Below are 19,477 nucleotides of genomic sequence, written 5' to 3'. Positions count from 1 at the left end.
AGAAGTAGTGCAGAATTATCACGGGATGTGGCTGGGCAAAATATGTGCATCAGTGACATCTGTTGGAATAGACTAGCTAAACTATTATTGATCAGACCACACTACTTCCTGCCCTACTATGATACTAAGAGCCTAGTTAGCTAAGTTTTCTTGTGGCTGCTGTCTTATGGACCTTCCAGTAAACCTTCTGATGGGAGTCTCAGAGCATATAAAATATCCCCTAAAAATTCTTAGCCTAATTGAGTCCCATTCCTGGGTCTGTTTGCCTGTCCATGGACCTAAGTGGTTGGACTCAGTGGAGGTTATCCAGATATGCTGAATAAAGAACAGGAGACACTTGATATGGATTTAATTGGGCCGCAACTTTATTATTAGATGTCTGGGACTGCCTTGCGGATAAAAGTGTACAGTGCAGGCAACTCCATGTTCATTCAAATAACTAGCTGGGGCTTCCACCTGCTCCCCTTCATTTTCCATCCATGTCCCCCAGCCAACCCATAGCTTGGACGTTACCATCCACACCCCCTTGTAGAACAGTTAAGGTTGGGCTATAAAGAAAGGGGGTTTGTTCCCTGCCAAACCAATTATAGGACTTCCAACCCCCCTTATTCTCTGTTCTATTCCTTTAACCAGCACCTCCTTTTAAAGTCCTTTACCAGGCTATTTATCTGATTACGGGATGCCTTTCCTATGGAGTACCTGCGCTGGATATCTACCACAAGGAGGCACCAGCAATTAGCTTGGCTACCTCTCCCATCCAGTCGGGTTCCTAGACATCTCCCAGTGGCCTTTTTTATAGTGGCCAAAATCATATCATCCTCAAAGTCTGACAGGTGAACCCCATCCTTGCAAAAGAACTGGGTTGCACCTTGCACTATGCCAGGATCATTGAGGACGCCAGCAACTGGGTTGCCAATGACCATGTACCGCAGCACCCACCCTTCTGTGATGGGCCATATCGGTGACCACCATTACATATCCTGAAATTGGAAGAACTTATTGAAATTTCCTTCATAGCTCAGCCATGTGCCTGGAGCCAAAGATCTCTGTGCCACTGACAACATCCTACACCCAGGCTCTGTAGTGCCAGCAGCATCCGCTCAGGTTCGTCACTAGCTCCTGGAGCAAGCTCCCGAAATCTGTCAAACTGAAAAAGAGACAAGGTATCTGCTGTGCCATTATCCACCCTGGGCTCGTGCTTCGAAGAAAAACAGATGATAAGGCTTAAACTTTGTGAGATTCACAAATGCCCTCACTACCTTCATGACCCTGTGTGATCTGGAAGTTTGGCGATTGATAACATGTACCACCACCATGTTGTTGCACCAGAAGCACACCTTTCTATTAGCCAACTCAAGTTCTCAAATAAGCACTGCAACTAAAATGGGGAAAAATTCCAGGAAAGTCATGTCACGTACTACCCCATTTTGTGTCTAGATAGCAGGCCATTTCTGGGCACATCACCTGCCTTGGTAAAACAACTCAAAGCCTCCTGAAACATCCAAATGGATTTTCAAACCTGCTTCTAATAACTATTCCTCCCTCCATAACAACACCCCATTAAATTGACTCAAAAACTGTTCCCACACCTTCAAGTCTTCCTTCATCTCCCTAGTAACTGGTATTATAATGGTGTGGCCTGGCTATTCCCGCTGTTGCCACTGCAAGCCGGGCACAGAATGCCTGCCCCAGGGAACAACCCTGCAGGCAAAGTTCAGGTGTCCCATAGTGTAGTGCAGGTCTTGTAGCGTGACTTTCTTGGCTCCTACAATTCTCCTGAGCAATCCCAATAGCTCCCAAAGCTTATCCTGAGGGAGCCGCGATATGCACGTCCTTGTGACCAGCTCAATCCTTAGGTAGGTCAATGTAGTGGAAGGGCCCGCTGCCCATGGACCTCAGTGGTTGGACTCAACAGAGGGTATCTCCTAATGATGTAGTGTGCTCCCTTAGTCCAATAGTCATTTGCTTTCTATGTGCAAATGTGGTAGTTGCCCAGATGAAAAAGACACAAAAAATGAAGACTTCCTGTTGCTCTGTATGAAAAACTGGCATCAAATTCATTGAAAGTGGAGGAAAATGCAGCATTAAAGATACACCTCTGTGTGAATGTACTATTTTTGTTTTGTGTCCAATATTTTTCAAAGGACAGTTTTGCACAGAAAAGATACGTTGAGAACTATTTTTAGAATCTGCTTTCTATATAAAAAGAAAAAGAAAATCAAGGTTCTGCTAAGATTTAGTGTTCTAGAGGAAAGGTGGTATTTTATTCCATTGGGATTTGTAAATTGCCTCCAGTACACTGAAGTTTTCCCCGAGGATCTTACTGTAAAATAATTAAATCTTCTCCCTATGTTTGCTGCAATTTAAGTACTTTGAATGTCAAAATGAGACACTTCAAGAATCTTGAGCCCTCATTTGAATTAATCCTAATAAAACTGTAATATCTGTCAAAAGAAATCTAGTAATAATAACTTGGCTACTTAGCTTCAATTTATATGTTAGTTCAAATGCTAAACTTTAAAAATAAAATTAGACAAGTGCAATTTAGTAACATAAGTGAAGCAGGCACCTGCTTTTTTCTCTTTTTTTTAAGATAAATGTATGCATCTGAATAGCAGTGTAACTACATCCATATAGTTGTACAAAGTGAAAACAAGAGAGTCTTCATCTAGATGAGTGCTGCTAACAGCAATAAAAAATTCTTTAATCATGGACAACTTAGAAGAGGTAAGGTGTTGACTGGAAAACCTTTGATATTCTCTGATAGAAACGGCATCAAGGTAATTTAGACATTATAGACGGAGAGCTAATAGATTATAGAGGATGGGATCCAAATATCAACATTTTTGAGCAAGAAAATGAAAGGGATGCTTTCATGTTTAAAAATATTTTAATTTAAAAAAGTAAATCTTCTGTCTTGTATTTCTAATATTAGCTAAGGTTATTAAGGCTGAAATAATTTTAATATCTAACACAGTGTTCTGTGTTTATGTTCATTTCTTTTTTGCATTTTGCTCACCTTGGACAAGATGAAAAGACTAATCCGTTTCATTTTTCTTTATCGTTTCTAGTCAATTTTGTTTTCAGGTTCTTGCAGTAGCACAGTATTGCAATAGCCAGGTTGCAAACACCAATTCGACACATCCATATTCAAGAGAGCACTTAAGTACATGTCTAAATCCCATTGACTTAAGTGCTACCCTAAATAGTGATACCTTGCTTAATTGCGGACCTCTATGGGAATATTTATTTGTTTAAAAACAGTTTACACTTTTTTAATTTTTTTTAAATTAATTTTAGATTTTATATTTCAGTTGGTCTTTGGGTTTTTTTAAGCTTGTTTTTACAAAATCTAAGTTTGGGGCCAAATTTTACCTTATCACATCCCTTTAAGACTTGTGATTGGTGAATCACAAAAGGCAAGGATGTTCAATTCAGACAAATATACAAAAGTTGTGTTACTTAACTGAGTCCCTTGAGCTGGAAAATTACAATGATGATAGGCTCACCCATGAGATTTCCAGTACTTCCTGGTTTTTGCTAAGTTGATTATACCATAAGGATTGTTTTTCTCACAGTATTACAAGTATTTCTGCTTCCTATCATAGCTGGAACCAATAATTTAGAGGTTGTTAATAGTTAAAAAAATAAGTTGAAAAAAAGGACTTGGTGTGTTCATGACTTTAGGTTTGGAATACCTCTTAATTGTTCAAGGGGGTATCCAAATTCTACATAGGAAACCTATCTGGCATTTTCTTTTGGTGGGACTTAATCCATAATATTTAGATTTAGCCTTTGAAAAGTCTGTCTACACAGAACACTGTCTGACACACACAGTTCTGGCAGAGCTCCTCCTCTGTCTGGACATTCCCCAGGCAGTTGTGATTGGGGACCACTTCACGGGGCCCCATGTGCTTTAAGGCTCCTGAGTCTGAACAGAGTCCAGGCACTGCCCCTGGCTTGGGGTCTTCCCACACCCTGAGGGTGCATCTATTCTCCTGTCTAGTATCCCTGCTCGGGAGCTGGGACCCTGGGTCAAACTGCCTAGCTTCTGGGACTAGTGCTGACCCCTCAGGCCCCTCTATAGCCTACGTACACACCCCGCCTGCCCACCCCCCCCCCCCATAGCTTAAGCACTCTCTTTCAGAACTCCATCCATGTGTGTGCTCTGGATTTACAGTGTAACACTTCAGGGGCTCATAATAGTGAAAGCAAACAGACATGCAGGCTTTGCACAGGATTCTAAACACATTTTACTCTTTACTTAGCAGCACAAGAGAAACACTGCACTAGACAAAATAATAAACCCACCTGTATCCATTTTCCTTGTCTCTGTTTCCTCTGGAGAATTCTTTGTGCTTAGGCAGAGTCCTCTGGTGTGCCCAGGATCCTTCAGAATCATGGAGCCTTTCTAGGTCAGCTAGCTTTCTCTGATTTTTGCTGGTTCCTCAGTTAAACCAGACCCCCCGCTATGAAAGCATGCCCATTTTTCCTCTTCTGCCCAAAGTTTCCAGTCTTGCTCTGCCAATATCTGGTTTCTTTGTTCTGCTGCTGGTGATTTTCCACTCTGTGCTTCACTAGCTCTCTGCAGAGAAATTTGGTCAAACTATTTTCCTCGCTCAGGTGAATTCCTTAGTATATCCATTGTTCAGTCAGAGCACCATCATTAAGGTTAATGACTCTTCATTGACCCTGGTCTGGAAGATTGTGCGTGTCAGCCAGTGGATTCCAGTTAATATAAAGGCATTGCATGATAAAATTACTTCATCAAAACAATTTCGTAACATCAACCAGAATTGCTAAGTTTAAAGACCGGTTCCCCAACTTGTCACTCACACTCTTGTCCAAGATCTGTCCTGTTGAACTCAGCGGGGTTGCATGGGTTATACGTCAATGCAGAAATTGGCCCAATGTATTTTAGTTTTTAAAGTGAATTCAATTCTTATGAAGGCACAGAATTTGCAATACTAAAAGCCTGAAGTATCTACAATATCTATCAAATTGATGTAGCACATGCCATATGTCCTCATACTACCCCTGTAGTGGGCCTTATTCCTGACATGGATTGGTCCTTTCAAGAGGTGAAAGGATAGTTTTCTTCATGTCTAGTCAATGTTCAGTCCCCCATATAAGATTGCCCAGGCAGACGTAGAGGTAGGAATGTAGAACTAGACAGAGCACTGACTCAGTTTCCCCCAGATCAGAGAATAAAATAAGAACCTAGCTGAATCTTTGCCCCAAACAAAGTCTTTGGTTAACTTTTTTTCATTAACCTTTTAGAATTTCTGCCATTTGTGTACTTATGCACTTCCTGGATTCAGCTGATATACTTGATATACCACTGCAAGAAGTTATTCTCATGTATTTCTGACCCAGGCAATACCAGAAGTGCAGGAAACTTAAAAAGAAGTAGTTCTATTCTGTTCTCAGTCATACCAGTGTCAATCCGAGTAAATCTTTGGAGTCAATGGAACTACTTTGAATTTACACTGGTACGACGGAGATCAAATCTGTTCCATAATCAGTACTTATGAGATTTTCAGCTTGATTTATCTGCTGTGTTTGTTCAAGCAGCCTCTCATGTCAGGAAAGGTGGTGTGGGTGGTTGCATTGCCTAAATTAAAAGCAGGGCTAATTAGGCAGCCTCTGCTGTAGAAATATAGGGGAAAGAGACTGAGAGAGAGCAGCTGCAATAAAGCACAGCAGCATAACTGCTTGAGGGGCCAGCATGCATGGAATTCACATAGCCTGCACCAGCCTCCCCATATCAAAATGGATATTTATATTTTGTGGGAGGGGGAATCTGTGTTTTGATTTTCTAATATAAGATTGTAAATGTTCGTTGGGGCTTTTTCTGTTTTGAAATCAAAGGGCAAAAAGTGCCCCTGCTTCACTGTACTTCCACAGTGTTACGGCTTTATTTTCGTTTGGGATAAAAATGTAGGTTTAGTTTGAGTGTTCCAAAACCAGATACCACTCTCTCTCTCTCTCTCTCTCTCTCTCTCGTAGGCAGGGTGCTGCTGTGCCAGGCAAACCAGGAGGGATCTCCCGTGTACAGTGCCCCCAGTTCACTAGTATACACATCCACAAGTAAGCCAGTGTTACGGCTCTATTTTTGTTTTGTGGCAAAAGCCAATAAATGTGAATTAAGTCCCCTCGTAGTTGTTGTTAAGGTAAATGTGATATTTTTAAACATGTTTAAGTAATTCTACAGGTAATTCAGCAACTGATTTGTTATTTACATCATCATTATTGTAAATGGAAAATATTATACTATTCTACTATACTGGTCAAAACCTCTGTAGTGACACTAATATTTGGAGTCCATTGCTGTTGGACACACTAATACTTTTGACAAAGTCAAATATTTTCTTTTGAATCTGAAATGAGCAAGAAATCAAGTATCTCATACCCTGCCACCACTAAATTGTGTCAGGATGGGCCTAGAAATTGAGTCTTCCTTTAAATTGTCGGGGGTGGGGTGAAAAGTATATAAGCCATTGACAACAAAAGAGAAGCTGTGTGCAAATGGATACTGAATATACAAACAACTGGCCCAATAAAAATAGTTATGCATTGTGGTGTCCGCCATTTTTCTGCCTCGGTAATGGAAATGTCTCCAAATCCTCTAAAATCCTATAGCAGAAGTGGAAACAATTCTGACAATACTGGGTCTTGTGATGATGAAGATGATGATATCAGTGCTGAATATGATCTGGGTGAAAAAAGGACCTAATGAGAGCAGGAGTAGTAATAGTGGTTGTTTACACTGGTGCTGCTACCAAAACATCCAAGGAAAATAAAACCCCCACCACCATCTAGTGAAATGACCCTTAAAATATCAAAGGTATGATTACAAAGTCAACAGGAACTCCTGCTTGTTCTGGTAGACCAGATTTCTCTTTGTCTGATTTGTCACAACATGATGAGCAGTAGCATCTTCTGTATATTCCTCACCAGTGAGTTCTCCCTCACAGAAGATGCTTAACCTTAGCTGTTTGGGGTCATTTTTGTCAGATGGCGTTCATTGCAAAAATGCACTTTGGAGGAGTGACTATTCTGGACACCAATTCTGCAATGAATCAAATAAAATATTTATCATTGCTGCTTCAAATTATATGCTTAGTCTGCCATTCAGCATTGGAAACATCAGAGTTTTCTCTAGGAAAAAGGGAGGGCGGGGGAAGGGGAGTTATGTTGCTGCATCATCACAATTGTGTGCTGCTGTTTTGTCACTGGCAGTGAACAACTCTATCGCTGCTGCTGCTGGTACTGCTACCACACCATAAATGTGTGCAATGCCCCCGAGGCCAGTCCTTACCAATGAATGATAAAGTAATTTAATGTGTAGGAAGTCTTCCAAAATAGGGACAAATATTCCAGAAATCATCTCACCGCACTACATTTATACTGGAAAATATCTAATGCTATTTTTCCCAAGCAGATTGTTTTCCAGCAGTGTTATGCCTTGTATTATGTTAGAGATGTGAAAGACCTATGATATCAACTACTCTGTTTCCCTGCTCTCAGAAGATTATTCCCTTCAGTACATTGCTAGTGTTTTATCCCGTTTTGTTTTAAATGTCCCAAGGAATTTGGCCACATTCATCAGAGAACTATCCACTGCCTAATTCATCTCACTATTAGAAGTTTTCCTGCAATTCACTCCTAATATTCCCTTGCTTAATTTTACGCCCAAGACTCCAACGTATGCCCATGTTCCACGCTAAATAAATACTCTCTGTGCTTGGTATTTACATCTTTCAAATATTTGCAGTGTTACTAAATCCTAAGTTAGTCATTGCATGGCCATACTAAGCTCCATTTTTAGCTCTTTTCATCATCTCTCAAAAATAAATGTCTCCAAAGTAACTCATTCAGTAGTGGTTTGTCTTTGAAAGATGGTATACTAACAAACTTGTTTTCAATTAAATTAGGTAAGCAAGATACCAAACCTTTCCCACTTGCCTCCCACTGGCCAGTCTTCAAGATAAACCTTCAGAACAGAGATTGCAACTAATCATTTCAGTACAAATCACTCTTATTTTTCTGAATCTCCATACCTGCATGTCACCATATTTGCTTCCCTGTTAGTAGTATTGACAGAACATAGCTTTCCTTACAGGATTATAATTGTAGTGCTGTTAAAATTAAATTATATTAATTACTATTATTGTTGCACTACTTTAAACTTGTTTCTTATTTCTAGTAAGCTTTTCTAATAAGGAGAAATACACCTTCATTTGTATTGGGTCCTATATTAAAAACTTAAAATACATAAGGTGTAAATTTAATCTCCAGTGCATTACTTTAATGTGTATTTATTTTGGTCAACAACTCCTATCCTTCTAATCTGGTCCAAATCTATAGAATACTTTCCTGAAAAGAGAATAGACACATCAGTGTTAACCTCAAAGAGGCTAACAATTATATTACTGTCATTCCATGTAGACAGCAGCATTACAATCCTCATCTTTCAGTAATCTTTAAGAATTGTGATTTGATCACCCTGTGCTGCTATTTGTTACCATTCTTATAAATGGGTAATATTTCAGGATAAATAACAATGATTTTATCCCCCTTAAAATAGTAGAAGTTGCAAATTTGTTATCACATTAAACACTGAAGGGGGACAGTCATCTGAGATTTTCAAAGATGCCAGGGAGAATTGGAAATGGTTAATTTTAGTGGAAGTTGGGAATCCATATCCCTTTGGGCACTTTGGAAAATCTCAGCTTCCATCTCTAGAAATGTTAATGTCTTTAAGTTTGCCTTTTTAAATTTAAACCTACTTATTTACCTTTGCATTTAGCTATCACAAAAGAATGAAAAGAAAAATGCTGGTAAAATGCCTTTCTCTGAATTTGCTTAATTTTATTCTCCATTTGGTCACTTTGTTAGCTAGCTTGTAGCAAGGGGCAATACATCTTAGGCTGTCTCTGGAGCAGTCCCACGAAGAAGAGTGGGACTTCTGAGTCACATTCTCCCTCCTGGTGTGCCCAGTGCTCCCAGGAAGCGTGTGTACCCTTCCGAACTCAATGGTGTAACTACACTGATGGGTGTAAAGGGGGAAAGAGTCAAGGCTCTGCCTCCCCCAATCATTCCTACCCACTTGTGCAACGTAGGGCAAATCAGTCTGCAGAACCTGCTTCTCCTGCGTACAGGAAGTAATGTATAGCACAGCTGCAGAAAGGAATATAAGGGGTGCCTTATATCTCCTTTACTCCTATAGGTTTGAGTAGAGGATGGGCCTATAATCAGGAAGTGAATAATTTGTAATGAAAATAACATAGCATCCATATCCTAATTTGATCACGTATATTAAGTGGCCCAGATTGTCTGGCAATGCAAACAAAAAGGAATCTGGACGTATCTCCTCTGCTGGGGATTCCCCCACCATAAGAGAATCCCTATCAGGAGTACAGTTGTCATAGGTGGCTTCTACACTACCCTCCACTACAAACCAGTGCAGGACGTGAGTAAGGGGCAGGAGGAGAAGTAACCTGAGTGCAGCCATGGAGGTTCCCTTGCCATGATTAGAGCAGTCAAATGATTGCTGCGACCTAGACTGAGATCAAGCAGAGAACCACATTGAGCTTCCCTGTGGTGCACAACCTTGCGGCAGCACTGACAGGCACTTGGTGCAGCAGAGAATTTGGCCCTTTGAGACTAATACATTTGAGCCCCTCTTCCTCTCACTCCTCCCCACTTCAGAAAATTAGTGTTTCCAGAGGAGACTTTCATCTCTTTAAAAAGCTTCTTTCTACATAATGGAAAATGAGACACAGAACCTGGAGTCTCTCTTTAATCACCAAATGCTAGAGCTGCTCAACAAGCGGAACTGCCTCAAGTTTGATCCCTGGGAGAGTATCTGATCTTTTGATAACGCGATAGAAAAAAGTGCCTAAGGTAGCCTATAATTGACAGCTGTTATTTGTTCCTCATAGACTCTACTATTAGAACTGGGCAAATACTGTAAAAAAGATACAAATATTCATCTGAATTTATAAATGAATTCACTTTGTATTCATGCCTCTCTTCCCCACTATTTCTAATGCAGAAGCTGCCCAATTAGCCCTACTGCTAAAACAGATCTATATTATGTTTAAAATATGAAAAAAATATATTGGATATTTTTTGCCCTTGTGTAACCCCCAAGTTAGTGGAGGACGATTCTAAAAAGCTCAAATTTCCCTAATGCAGGATAAGATCTAGCCAAGTACACTTATATATGCACATGGACAGACACACTCTAAAAGTGAAGGGCTCCAATTTTATCCTATATACTTTATATACTTTGACATTTTAAATATAAAAGTAATAAGTTTAAAAAAAGAATGAAAATAAAATAAATTGCCACCATATTTACTTTGTTGAAAAGCATGTAGTTTTGTTGAGTTAAAGCATAATCATCATGATCTACAACATCAGCATTAGGAGCTCAACAGCTGTGGCCAAACAAAAGGGACGGTGACAATCCCAATCCATAGTTACAAATTCCAGAAGCTACCTTTAACTGCATGCAGATATGGCTGGTATATCATCCTGTGCAACTACCTATCCATCACAGGGAATGAAGTTCCTAAGCAACATTGTTTCTGGAGCAAGTCCAGCATCCCCTTCATTGGACTTGGTGAATCTTCCACCATATCTATGACCCTTCCACAAGTGAATGAAAGAAATCTCTGGTATTATTGATGACTTTCACAGAAATTCTTTGTGTTCTTTGCAGACAGATCATGGAAATGAGGTAGTCAGTGCACGAGATACGGAAGAGTTAAAATATTTGCTCAAGACAAGGAATTGCATATTGCAAGTGCTCAGTCTTTAGTACAGGTTTCACTGTGTAGTGAATGGAATAGAATAAGTTACACATTGAAGACAAAACACAGGGAAGAGGGTGGGAAAACAGTCAGTCAGTCTACAGAAAGGAGCAGCAGCTACCAACAGAAAAAATTTGTACTCTAGGGAGCGGCCAACTGATATAACCCCTGCATTAACTAAAATTGGCCAGTTAGCTGGGTTGCTGTAGCAAAGATCCCATCCGACAACAGGGAGTGGGATTTTCGAAAGAGCTCAGAGTTGGCCAAACTCTACTCCCATGGAAGACAATGGGCGATAAGCCATTGACTTCAGTGGAAACAAAGTTGGACCAAAGCTGAATGCTTTTGAAAATCCAACCCAAAAGCTAAAAACCATAAAGCTTTGCATTACTTTCAGATGCATACATAGGAATATCTGGTCAAATCATGCCTTTTGATGTGCATGTGCAGTTTTTGTATTCTCAGCAGGAGCTCTGTACATGCACCAGAGGAGAGTTAGGACTGAAGAGATTGTGTATACCACATACCTGGATCTGTAACCACTGAATACTAGACATCCTCCATATATATCATATGAATGGTAAATGCTATATGCTCTTACCTAGACTGATATGATTATGAGTGCATATGTAGGAATACCAGGAGCTCCCTTCCACTTGTTTTGCACTCCCCTAAGATAGTTTTGCCATTGACTTCAATGAGAGCAGAACTGGGGACACTATCTCTGTTATAGAACGTATACTGAATATTAGAATTTTTTCATCATTCGTAAACAAGCTTAAGGGCTCCAAAATGCACATGCCAATTTTCATTTTTGATTAAAAAAACTTTAATATTATAACAACGTGACAGACTTAAAAGAAGCAAAATGTTATCAGAATGCAAAAATAATCTATTCATTTATTCTATTTTATCATACTCAAGGGCATTTGAAGTTGGCAGCATATTTTTTAATTGATATATTGATTGCAATTTTGTGTGGAGTGGTGGAGTGGAATTCAGCAAAAATGATTTAGGTGGTACACATGCTTATAAATCAGACCCACATTGTTCTTGTTCTTTACGTAATTGTCTGATAAAACTTCCATCAGTTTCTGTAATTAAACTAATGGTCTAAATGAATTTCCAGATCACTAGTTATTCATTCTAATATAGAAAATGTCATTACATTGAGTTCAATTAATAGAAAGTAAGTTTACAGCCCATTGTGTCACTAAAATGGGATTCTTCTAGTTTAGCTGTTTTAATTATGAAAATTCTTTTTTTCCCTCACTTTATTTGCCCTGTTTGTGAACTACTTCATTGTTCATTCTTTGTTCGGAATAAAGTAAACCATGTTTAACATTTAATATTAAAATATTTAGCGCTCAATACTCTTAAAGTCCCTGTCCTTAATATAAATATAGATAGTGTTTTTCAAATTTGTACCTTTTTAGCTTTTTTAAAAAAAAGCAAAATTCAATCAATGCCAAACCTACAATCCCATGATGTGCCCAAAACATCTCATTTGTCTTGATCCTTCTTTCACAGAAATACATATGACAGATAAGTAGTCACCAGAGGATACTTTTGTTTTGTGTCAGACAGATATTAAAACAATAAACTATGTTGCCCTGGGATTTTAGCTTACAAGAAACCAGAAAACAACAAGGCAAAGATGAGATGTTTTTGAAAGGTGGGAAGGCAGTTGTTTCAAGAAATTCCCCAGAAACCTTTGGTCCTATGATATTGTTGACAGGAAATATTTTAAATGCTTAAGTTTTCTTAAGTGGATCATGAAAATGCCTTCCACTCCTTTAAAAATCTGTCTTGCTGCATTAGAGACTATCTTTTATTCTAAATTATTCATCAGATTTCAGTAGCGGGAGAAAATCCTAAATTAGAGTCTGAAAAATAAATCAGGTTATAAAAAGCTTCAGTACTGGTGATTTTGTTTTGTTTGTGCATTACTCTATTAAAGTGACACACCATGTCTCTTTTATGTTTTATAGATACATTTTGATTCCATTATATATATCTATATATATATTCTTTTTTTTTCTTCACAGAGGCTTTATTGTAAATAGTGAGTGGAGGATCATTAAAACTGGAAACTGCAGGATCCCTGTTGACGCACATGGAACAAATGTGGGGAATTGTCTGGGTATACTGCAAGAAGGACAGGAGACTTGTTATAGGTTTTAATCAAGCCGCAACTTTATTATATAGATGTCTGGGACTACCCAGCAGATAAAGGGTACAGTGCAGGCAAATCCATGCTTATTCAAATCAATTCTCTGGGGCTTTCACCAGGCCCAGCTTTGTTTCCTTCCAGGTCCCCAGCCAACCCATGGCTCGCAAGAGGCGTAAGGAGGGCTATGAGAATGGAGTGGGGGGGGAGGGCAGTTGGCTCCCTGCCGTACTGGTCATGGGAGTCCCCGAACCCCCTCCCCCATTCTGTTTCTTTATCCAGTATCTCCTTTTAAATCCTTTACCAGGTCATTTATCTGGACACTGGCTGCCCTCCCTATGGAGTACCTGCACTGAACATCCGCCCAATGTTACAAAATAAGTTGCGACATATGGCCTAACACCTTTTCTGTTCACCAGAAAAGGTCCATCCTCACAGCCACTGTGAGGAAGGCAGAAAAAAAACACACTCCACAGAAGCCAATTCTGGTGGAGTGGGAAAAATTCCTTCCCAGCCCCCCTTTAAAAGGGGCGACTAGCATAATGCCCACAGCAGGTCCTAACCCAGCCTGCCATTCACCAGGTTTCATACCTTTATGCACATTCCTGGGGGGATGAGTCATTGCTGCAAAGTTGACCACCGAGCACCTTTTGCAGCAGTTTCTGACCTTCTTCCACCCCACCCCACCCCACCCCCACCCCCGCCAACCACAAAGCAGAGCTGTCCTTCTTTGGGTAAACCCATACAAATTCTGCCCCACCTTTAGTGGTGGTGTGGTCATTCCCATTAGTATGAAGGGGAACTACATGTATAAATCCCATGTGCATGAATGGGGGATTAGGCCCCTTTAACTGCACAGCAAAAATGAATATTAAATGAAACCTAGATATATATCCTAAATCACCAGGCTGTGTCGTTCACTCGGCACAGAAATAAAATTTAACTAACTTTAAAAGAATATTGCTTTTGTGAAATCCTCTTGATATGTCCGGCATCTCTGAAGATACCCCAGAATGATGCATTCTGTGGCGTCTCTGTTAAAGGGGGTTGCAGTAGGACCACTGGAATTTATAATGTCTACTTCTGGGATATCTTCCATGACTCAGGAAATACCAACAAGATTTCACAGGGTTCGGAAAGTCTGAAGAAATATTTAAAAAGGTAATTTTAAGTGTATTTCTGCACTGAATTATTAATGGAGGCATTCCATGCAGAAATTTGGCCTTAACTCAGTATTCATGTTTGCTTTGCCATTCACATGTGATTACATAATAGTGTACATTGTGATGATGGTGGTGGCATTCCTCTGAGACTTCAAGATTGTTTGGCTCTTGTGCTTTTGAGGCAGGTGTTCTGTGCATTTGTACTGTTTGTGTTTAAGACATAATTGGCCAAATTCAGCCTAAATTGACTTCATTGGAATGACACCATGACTGAATTTGTCCCACTCTAGCTGACATGGTTTTCAGTTGGGAAGAGACTATGCAGTAAGTAGTTGTGGACTGGTGTGTAGATCAAAAAGGGTTTAAAGTGGAGCATTACAGAATTATGTGTTTACTTTTGCACCTAAAAGCTAAATTAAAACTGCTTCATGTTCTGATAAAGTAATAGATTAATCTAATTTAATAGATATAGTAGTACAGCATTGTATTTTCAACTTCGTGTTTTTGTTTGCCTTGTATTGCTCATTCAAACAACAAAAAGAACCTTTGCATGTAACTTCTGCAGACCTGCCAAGTTAAACACTATAGGATTGAGATTCATTCTCCCTTGCTAAATGAAATGTTACAAAAATCCTACCCAGAGGGAATTGTCAATACATTTTAGTAGGCAGATCACAAACATCACTTCCACAGTGCCAAAACCTCATTACTGCACATTTAGCTACTAAGGAATCTTTGATGTGTCTCTTGAATTAATTCATTGCATTTATTTATGGCTTGAAAAAATTATCTGGTGGTAAGCAGGAATAATGTGAAAAGAACTTAATTCTTTGCATAGGTCATACTAAAATGCTTCATTCTGAGTAAATATGAAAATAAAAATGTTTGAACATTGAAAATGTTTGAATAATTCCCTTATATGATCTGATTCTGTAAATCAAACACTTTCATCAGTTTCAAGTTTCCCAAATTTTTATATATTTTCCCATGTTTTACATTAGCATTTGCAGACAAAAATGTTGGAATTACCCTTATTCTGAAAAAAAGATTATCTTTGATATAAAAGTGGTTTTGAACATGGTTTGGCCAATATTTCAGACCAAGGGGCAGATCTTGAGCTAAGTTTCACTACGGTGAATCAGAAGTAACACCACTGATTTCCAAATATATTACTTATAAAACCAACATACAATTTATTAAATAGAATGAAAAGAATACCATATTAAATGTGTACGGTCTCGGTTTGGGTATCAATCATTTCTAATTTCTGAAAACCTGAATTTGCAGGGCTTGATTCACACATGCTGGATCAGAGGTTGCAAATTGCACCCACCTCCCCCAAGAGGGACAGTTGTACCCCAGGACATGGTTCCAGCCCTTGGGGAGGACAAATGGTGTTTGCATTACTACTTTTTGGCACTATACAAACAGTGTGCTTGGCACTTTACAAAGAAGTATGTAGACCAGGTCTCTGCCCCAAAGATCTTATGGTTTAGATAGGCAACAGAAATAGACACCAGAGGCATTGGGATGAGGCAGGATGAGAAGTGATGAAACCAACTGGTTTGACCAGGTGAAGTTCAGCACACCTTCTTAGTGCTTCCACCACTTTTGTCTGGATTTTTTTCTATCTTAAAGGAGTAAAGATTTTCAGTCGTCAAGTGATAACAGTCGCCTGAGGAGAGAACTAAGGAGGAAAGACATTGTGGAAGAAGTGAGTTTTGAGGAGGGACTTGAAGGAGGAGAGGGGTGAAGGCATGGCAGACTGAGGCAGGAGGGGGGGAGTATCTTTCTCATGGGTTTGATTTCTGTTCCTTTTATTCTTATGGTGAGAAGTTTTTTTTTGCATATAAATGTAACATATGATTGTTAAAAGAATCAACATGTGAGACAAATAAATAATTACAATAAAACTCATGGTTAGAATATTAAATATAGTTAGATTTCTTTGCACATTTAAAGCCAAGTAACGTAACCATATCTTCTTGAAACTTAATTGCCAGCTCTCATAGGTTATTCACATTCCTAGTTAGAGACATCATTCTTCACTTACAGGACCTGATTGTCTTTTCACACTAACTTTACATGGTGGTAACTGTGATAGAGCTACTACAGATTTACACTGGAGCAAAAGAGAGGAGACTTAGACCCATGCTACATACAGTTTGGATCCCTGCCTATGGTGATAACATTTTCTGCTTTGTATTGCCTCTTTGTTTACCATAACAAGGGAGTTTACACCATTGTGCTGTGTGTTGAGTTTCCGGAGGCTGTAAATGCATGTTTACATTTTTGTTTGAGAAATCGATCAGCTCAGCTCATACCATTGTGAAGAACATTTTGCAGAGTGCTTTACTTTGATTTCTACAATCATAATTCTTTGTCATGGCAAAAGGATCCTTAGATTCTCTTGTGATTGGTACAAAGGCACCTTAGTTCTTGTGGAGTTCAGTGTAGACAATGCACTGGAGGAAGCTGTCATATCAGGTAATGAGGAAAATCCTTACTCAGGTGCAGACCCTAACTGGCCAGAGCAGCATGTATATAAATGTGAACAGGATTTGGCAGTTTGTCTCTTATAAACTTATAAAATGTTAAAGATCTTTGTGTCCCTTGCATTTTCTGCATGCCAGCTAATTTAAGCAGTGCTTGAAGTTAAAGGAAATCCTTTTCTGTAGATGAGGTGCCAAATTCACTGATGATACCATCCCATACCAATCCTAATAAAACCTGTATTAAAAAACAAAAACAATCCCGCATCTCACACACACAAATATATATGTGCATGTATACTATATATTCTAATCTTCCATCCCAACTGAGTGACAATGAAGCCTTTATACTATATCTTTGTGTATTCTGTATGTGATACATATTTTACAGAAAAAAATAGAAATATTTTAGAGAGTTTTAACTTTTTTATCATCTGTCTCTCTGTAAAGCTAGGTACGTTAGTTATTGTGAGTGAAATAATAAAAGCATTTGAACGAGAGAGAAACATAACTAATATTTTTTAGAAACATGTAAAAGATATCAACTAGATTTTTCCATACCTAATCATCTCACACTTTTAAGGACCTATATTATAATATTATAATTATATCATAATTATTAGAGCTGTATTTTAAACATATTTTATATCTTCCATTGGAAAGCTGAAAATTTCCTTTTCTAATGGAATAAACCTCCCAGTGATTCACCAGATATCATACCTTAAACTTGTGACTAATACAGGGATGAATATTGCCCATCCTAGGGTTTGGATCTTGGGGCTAAGCAAATTTTGGGGGAAATTTCACATTTGGGGACATTTATCTGACAGGTTAATTGTTTTTAAAACTGTTGGTCTTTGACACTCTGTTGAAGTATAGAATGGTAGACGTGCTCCCAGAGGAGATGGATTAGTGAATGGAGTGCACGAGTCAGTTAAAAGTTCATGAATCACTACAGAGAAGCCATTGCACATTGTGGAGCACTGGTGTGATATGCTTTCTTTGGCCAATTCCACTTGGGAGAAAGTTGATGGATTGTATACTAGCTGTGGCGTCTTCTTTAATTTCTTATGTGGACCAAGGCAGATAGGGTTTTAATATTCCAGCTTGGATAAGTTCCATCATGACCTTGAATCTTAGTGGCCAGACTGAAGTAGATGGGGGTGGTGCTTACCAGTTCTACAGAGCCAATCAGCACTTTTGATTAGCAACACTTTAGTCATTCATGTATTTAATTTAAGACACTCTGATCTTCATCCATACTCCAGTATTTCCCAATCATTGTGGTGTGTGTAAAATAGAGGTGTCTGCCTGGATGAAAAAGTTACATAGTGCTGTATGTTATCAGCATATTGTTTGGATTATAGCCCATATTGTCTTTCTTTGTTTGGCCTTTTAATGGGTGTAAGTGGATGGTAACTAGGAATGATGTAGGATTGAAAGCTGAGTGACACACATGGTAGAGGAGTTCTTAGAGAGGAAAAGCAGCTCCATTTTGGGGAGAAATTGAAAAGGAATGAATGTAGCCAACATAATATTTTCCATTGAATCCTTCCAGTGGATCCACAGCATCTCATGATCAACCATGTCAAAGGTGATTGATAGGCTGAGAAGAATCAGCATGATTGTCACCCCCGTGTCCCTTGCCTATCAGTGCTGGATTAGTTCTGAGTCTTTGTCTGAAGCCAGATTAGGAGGGTCCAGGATATCTGTAGAGTTTTAAGGTTGCTGGAATCAGGTCACAACCAAATTCTCAATAATCTTCCCTAGGAAAGAGAGAGTTGTGACTCTGTGGAAGTTGGTGGGGCCTTTTGCTCTAAGTGCTGGTTCCTTGAGGACTGGGGAGACCATTCTGTTTTTGAGGCTGTATGGCAGGGAGCCATCCCTGAGGAAGGCATTAAGTATTTGTCAGCAAAGGATACAAGTATTGCCTGCTTGCCTTGGCCTGCCAGGAGGGATCTGACTCCAAATCTTAGGTGGTGACACTTTTTTTCTGCGCATCTGTAACCAGCATCTGTTGGACTCTGTTCAGTCTGGCAAACCTTTTCCCGTACAGGTATGTTTATGATCGAATCTGGCAGTTGTTTCAGATTCATTCAGAGTAGAATGCAAATGCAGCCCTGAGGTGTTTACAATAGTATAATAAATTAACAGATTTAAGGGTTGGGTCAAAGAATGGGTTTCAATGACCACATTGACGTAAATTAGTGTTTCTCATCTGAGCCTGTAAAATTTGGTTTCAGAAATAGATAGAACTTGAGTTGTATTTTTCAGACTCCTCCTTTTGTATCTTACTTTCATTATTTATTCATGTCCTTAAAAGCGTGTTCTCTGTATGAAACGCCTTCAACTCCGATGAAGTGAGCTGTACTTCACAAAAGCGTATGCTCAAATAAATTTGTTAGTCTCTAAGGTTCCACAAGTACTACTTTTCTTTTTGAAGCCTTATGCATTCTCGAGTTAAATCTCAGTCTTCAAATACAGATGGGTGTATAACTTGCCTACTGACCTGAATGTAAAAAAAAAAATCATAAAAGATTTCAATGACATGTTTAACAGACTGTGATGCAATAATGATATTATACATCACAATGATATAGATCCCAGATGCTGCAAAAATGTGTACCATGTAAAATCTCATTAACACTGAGAATTAAAATAAAAATTGAATTTAACCATATGGTAAAATTACATATTACGAGAAAATACAAGCACCAAGTGACTTGGTTAATAGTATGGCGACTTACTAAACCCAAGCCAGTTAAGGATTTGTACAGATCCAGAAGATTTGAATAAGACCATCAAGCATGAATGCTACCCCAAGAGAAT

General features: G+C 39.0%; 1 protein-coding gene across 40 annotated transcripts in view; it reads left to right on the top strand.

The window, feature by feature from the left end:
- RBFOX1 (RNA binding fox-1 homolog 1) overlaps nt 1-19,477 on the top strand; it is a 2,406,891-nt gene that overhangs the window by 2,304,950 nt on the left and 82,464 nt on the right. For 34 of the 40 annotated variants that reach the window (XM_074965501.1, XM_074965500.1, XM_074965498.1 and 31 more), the window contains one exon: nt 6,010-6,090. The exons of the other annotated variants lie outside the window; for them this stretch is intronic. In XM_074965501.1, coding sequence (XP_074821602.1) covers nt 6,010-6,090 — 81 coding nt within the window. The remainder of the gene's footprint in view (nt 1-6,009; nt 6,091-19,477) is intronic. 40 annotated transcript variants of the gene reach the window in all.

Source organism: Natator depressus, chromosome 10 (genome assembly GCF_965152275.1).
Source record: "Natator depressus isolate rNatDep1 chromosome 10, rNatDep2.hap1, whole genome shotgun sequence".
Taxonomy (NCBI): Eukaryota; Metazoa; Chordata; order Testudines; family Cheloniidae; genus Natator; species Natator depressus.
Note: the sequence above shows the minus strand (reverse complement) of the source record. Positions and strands in the feature narration are given on the sequence as shown.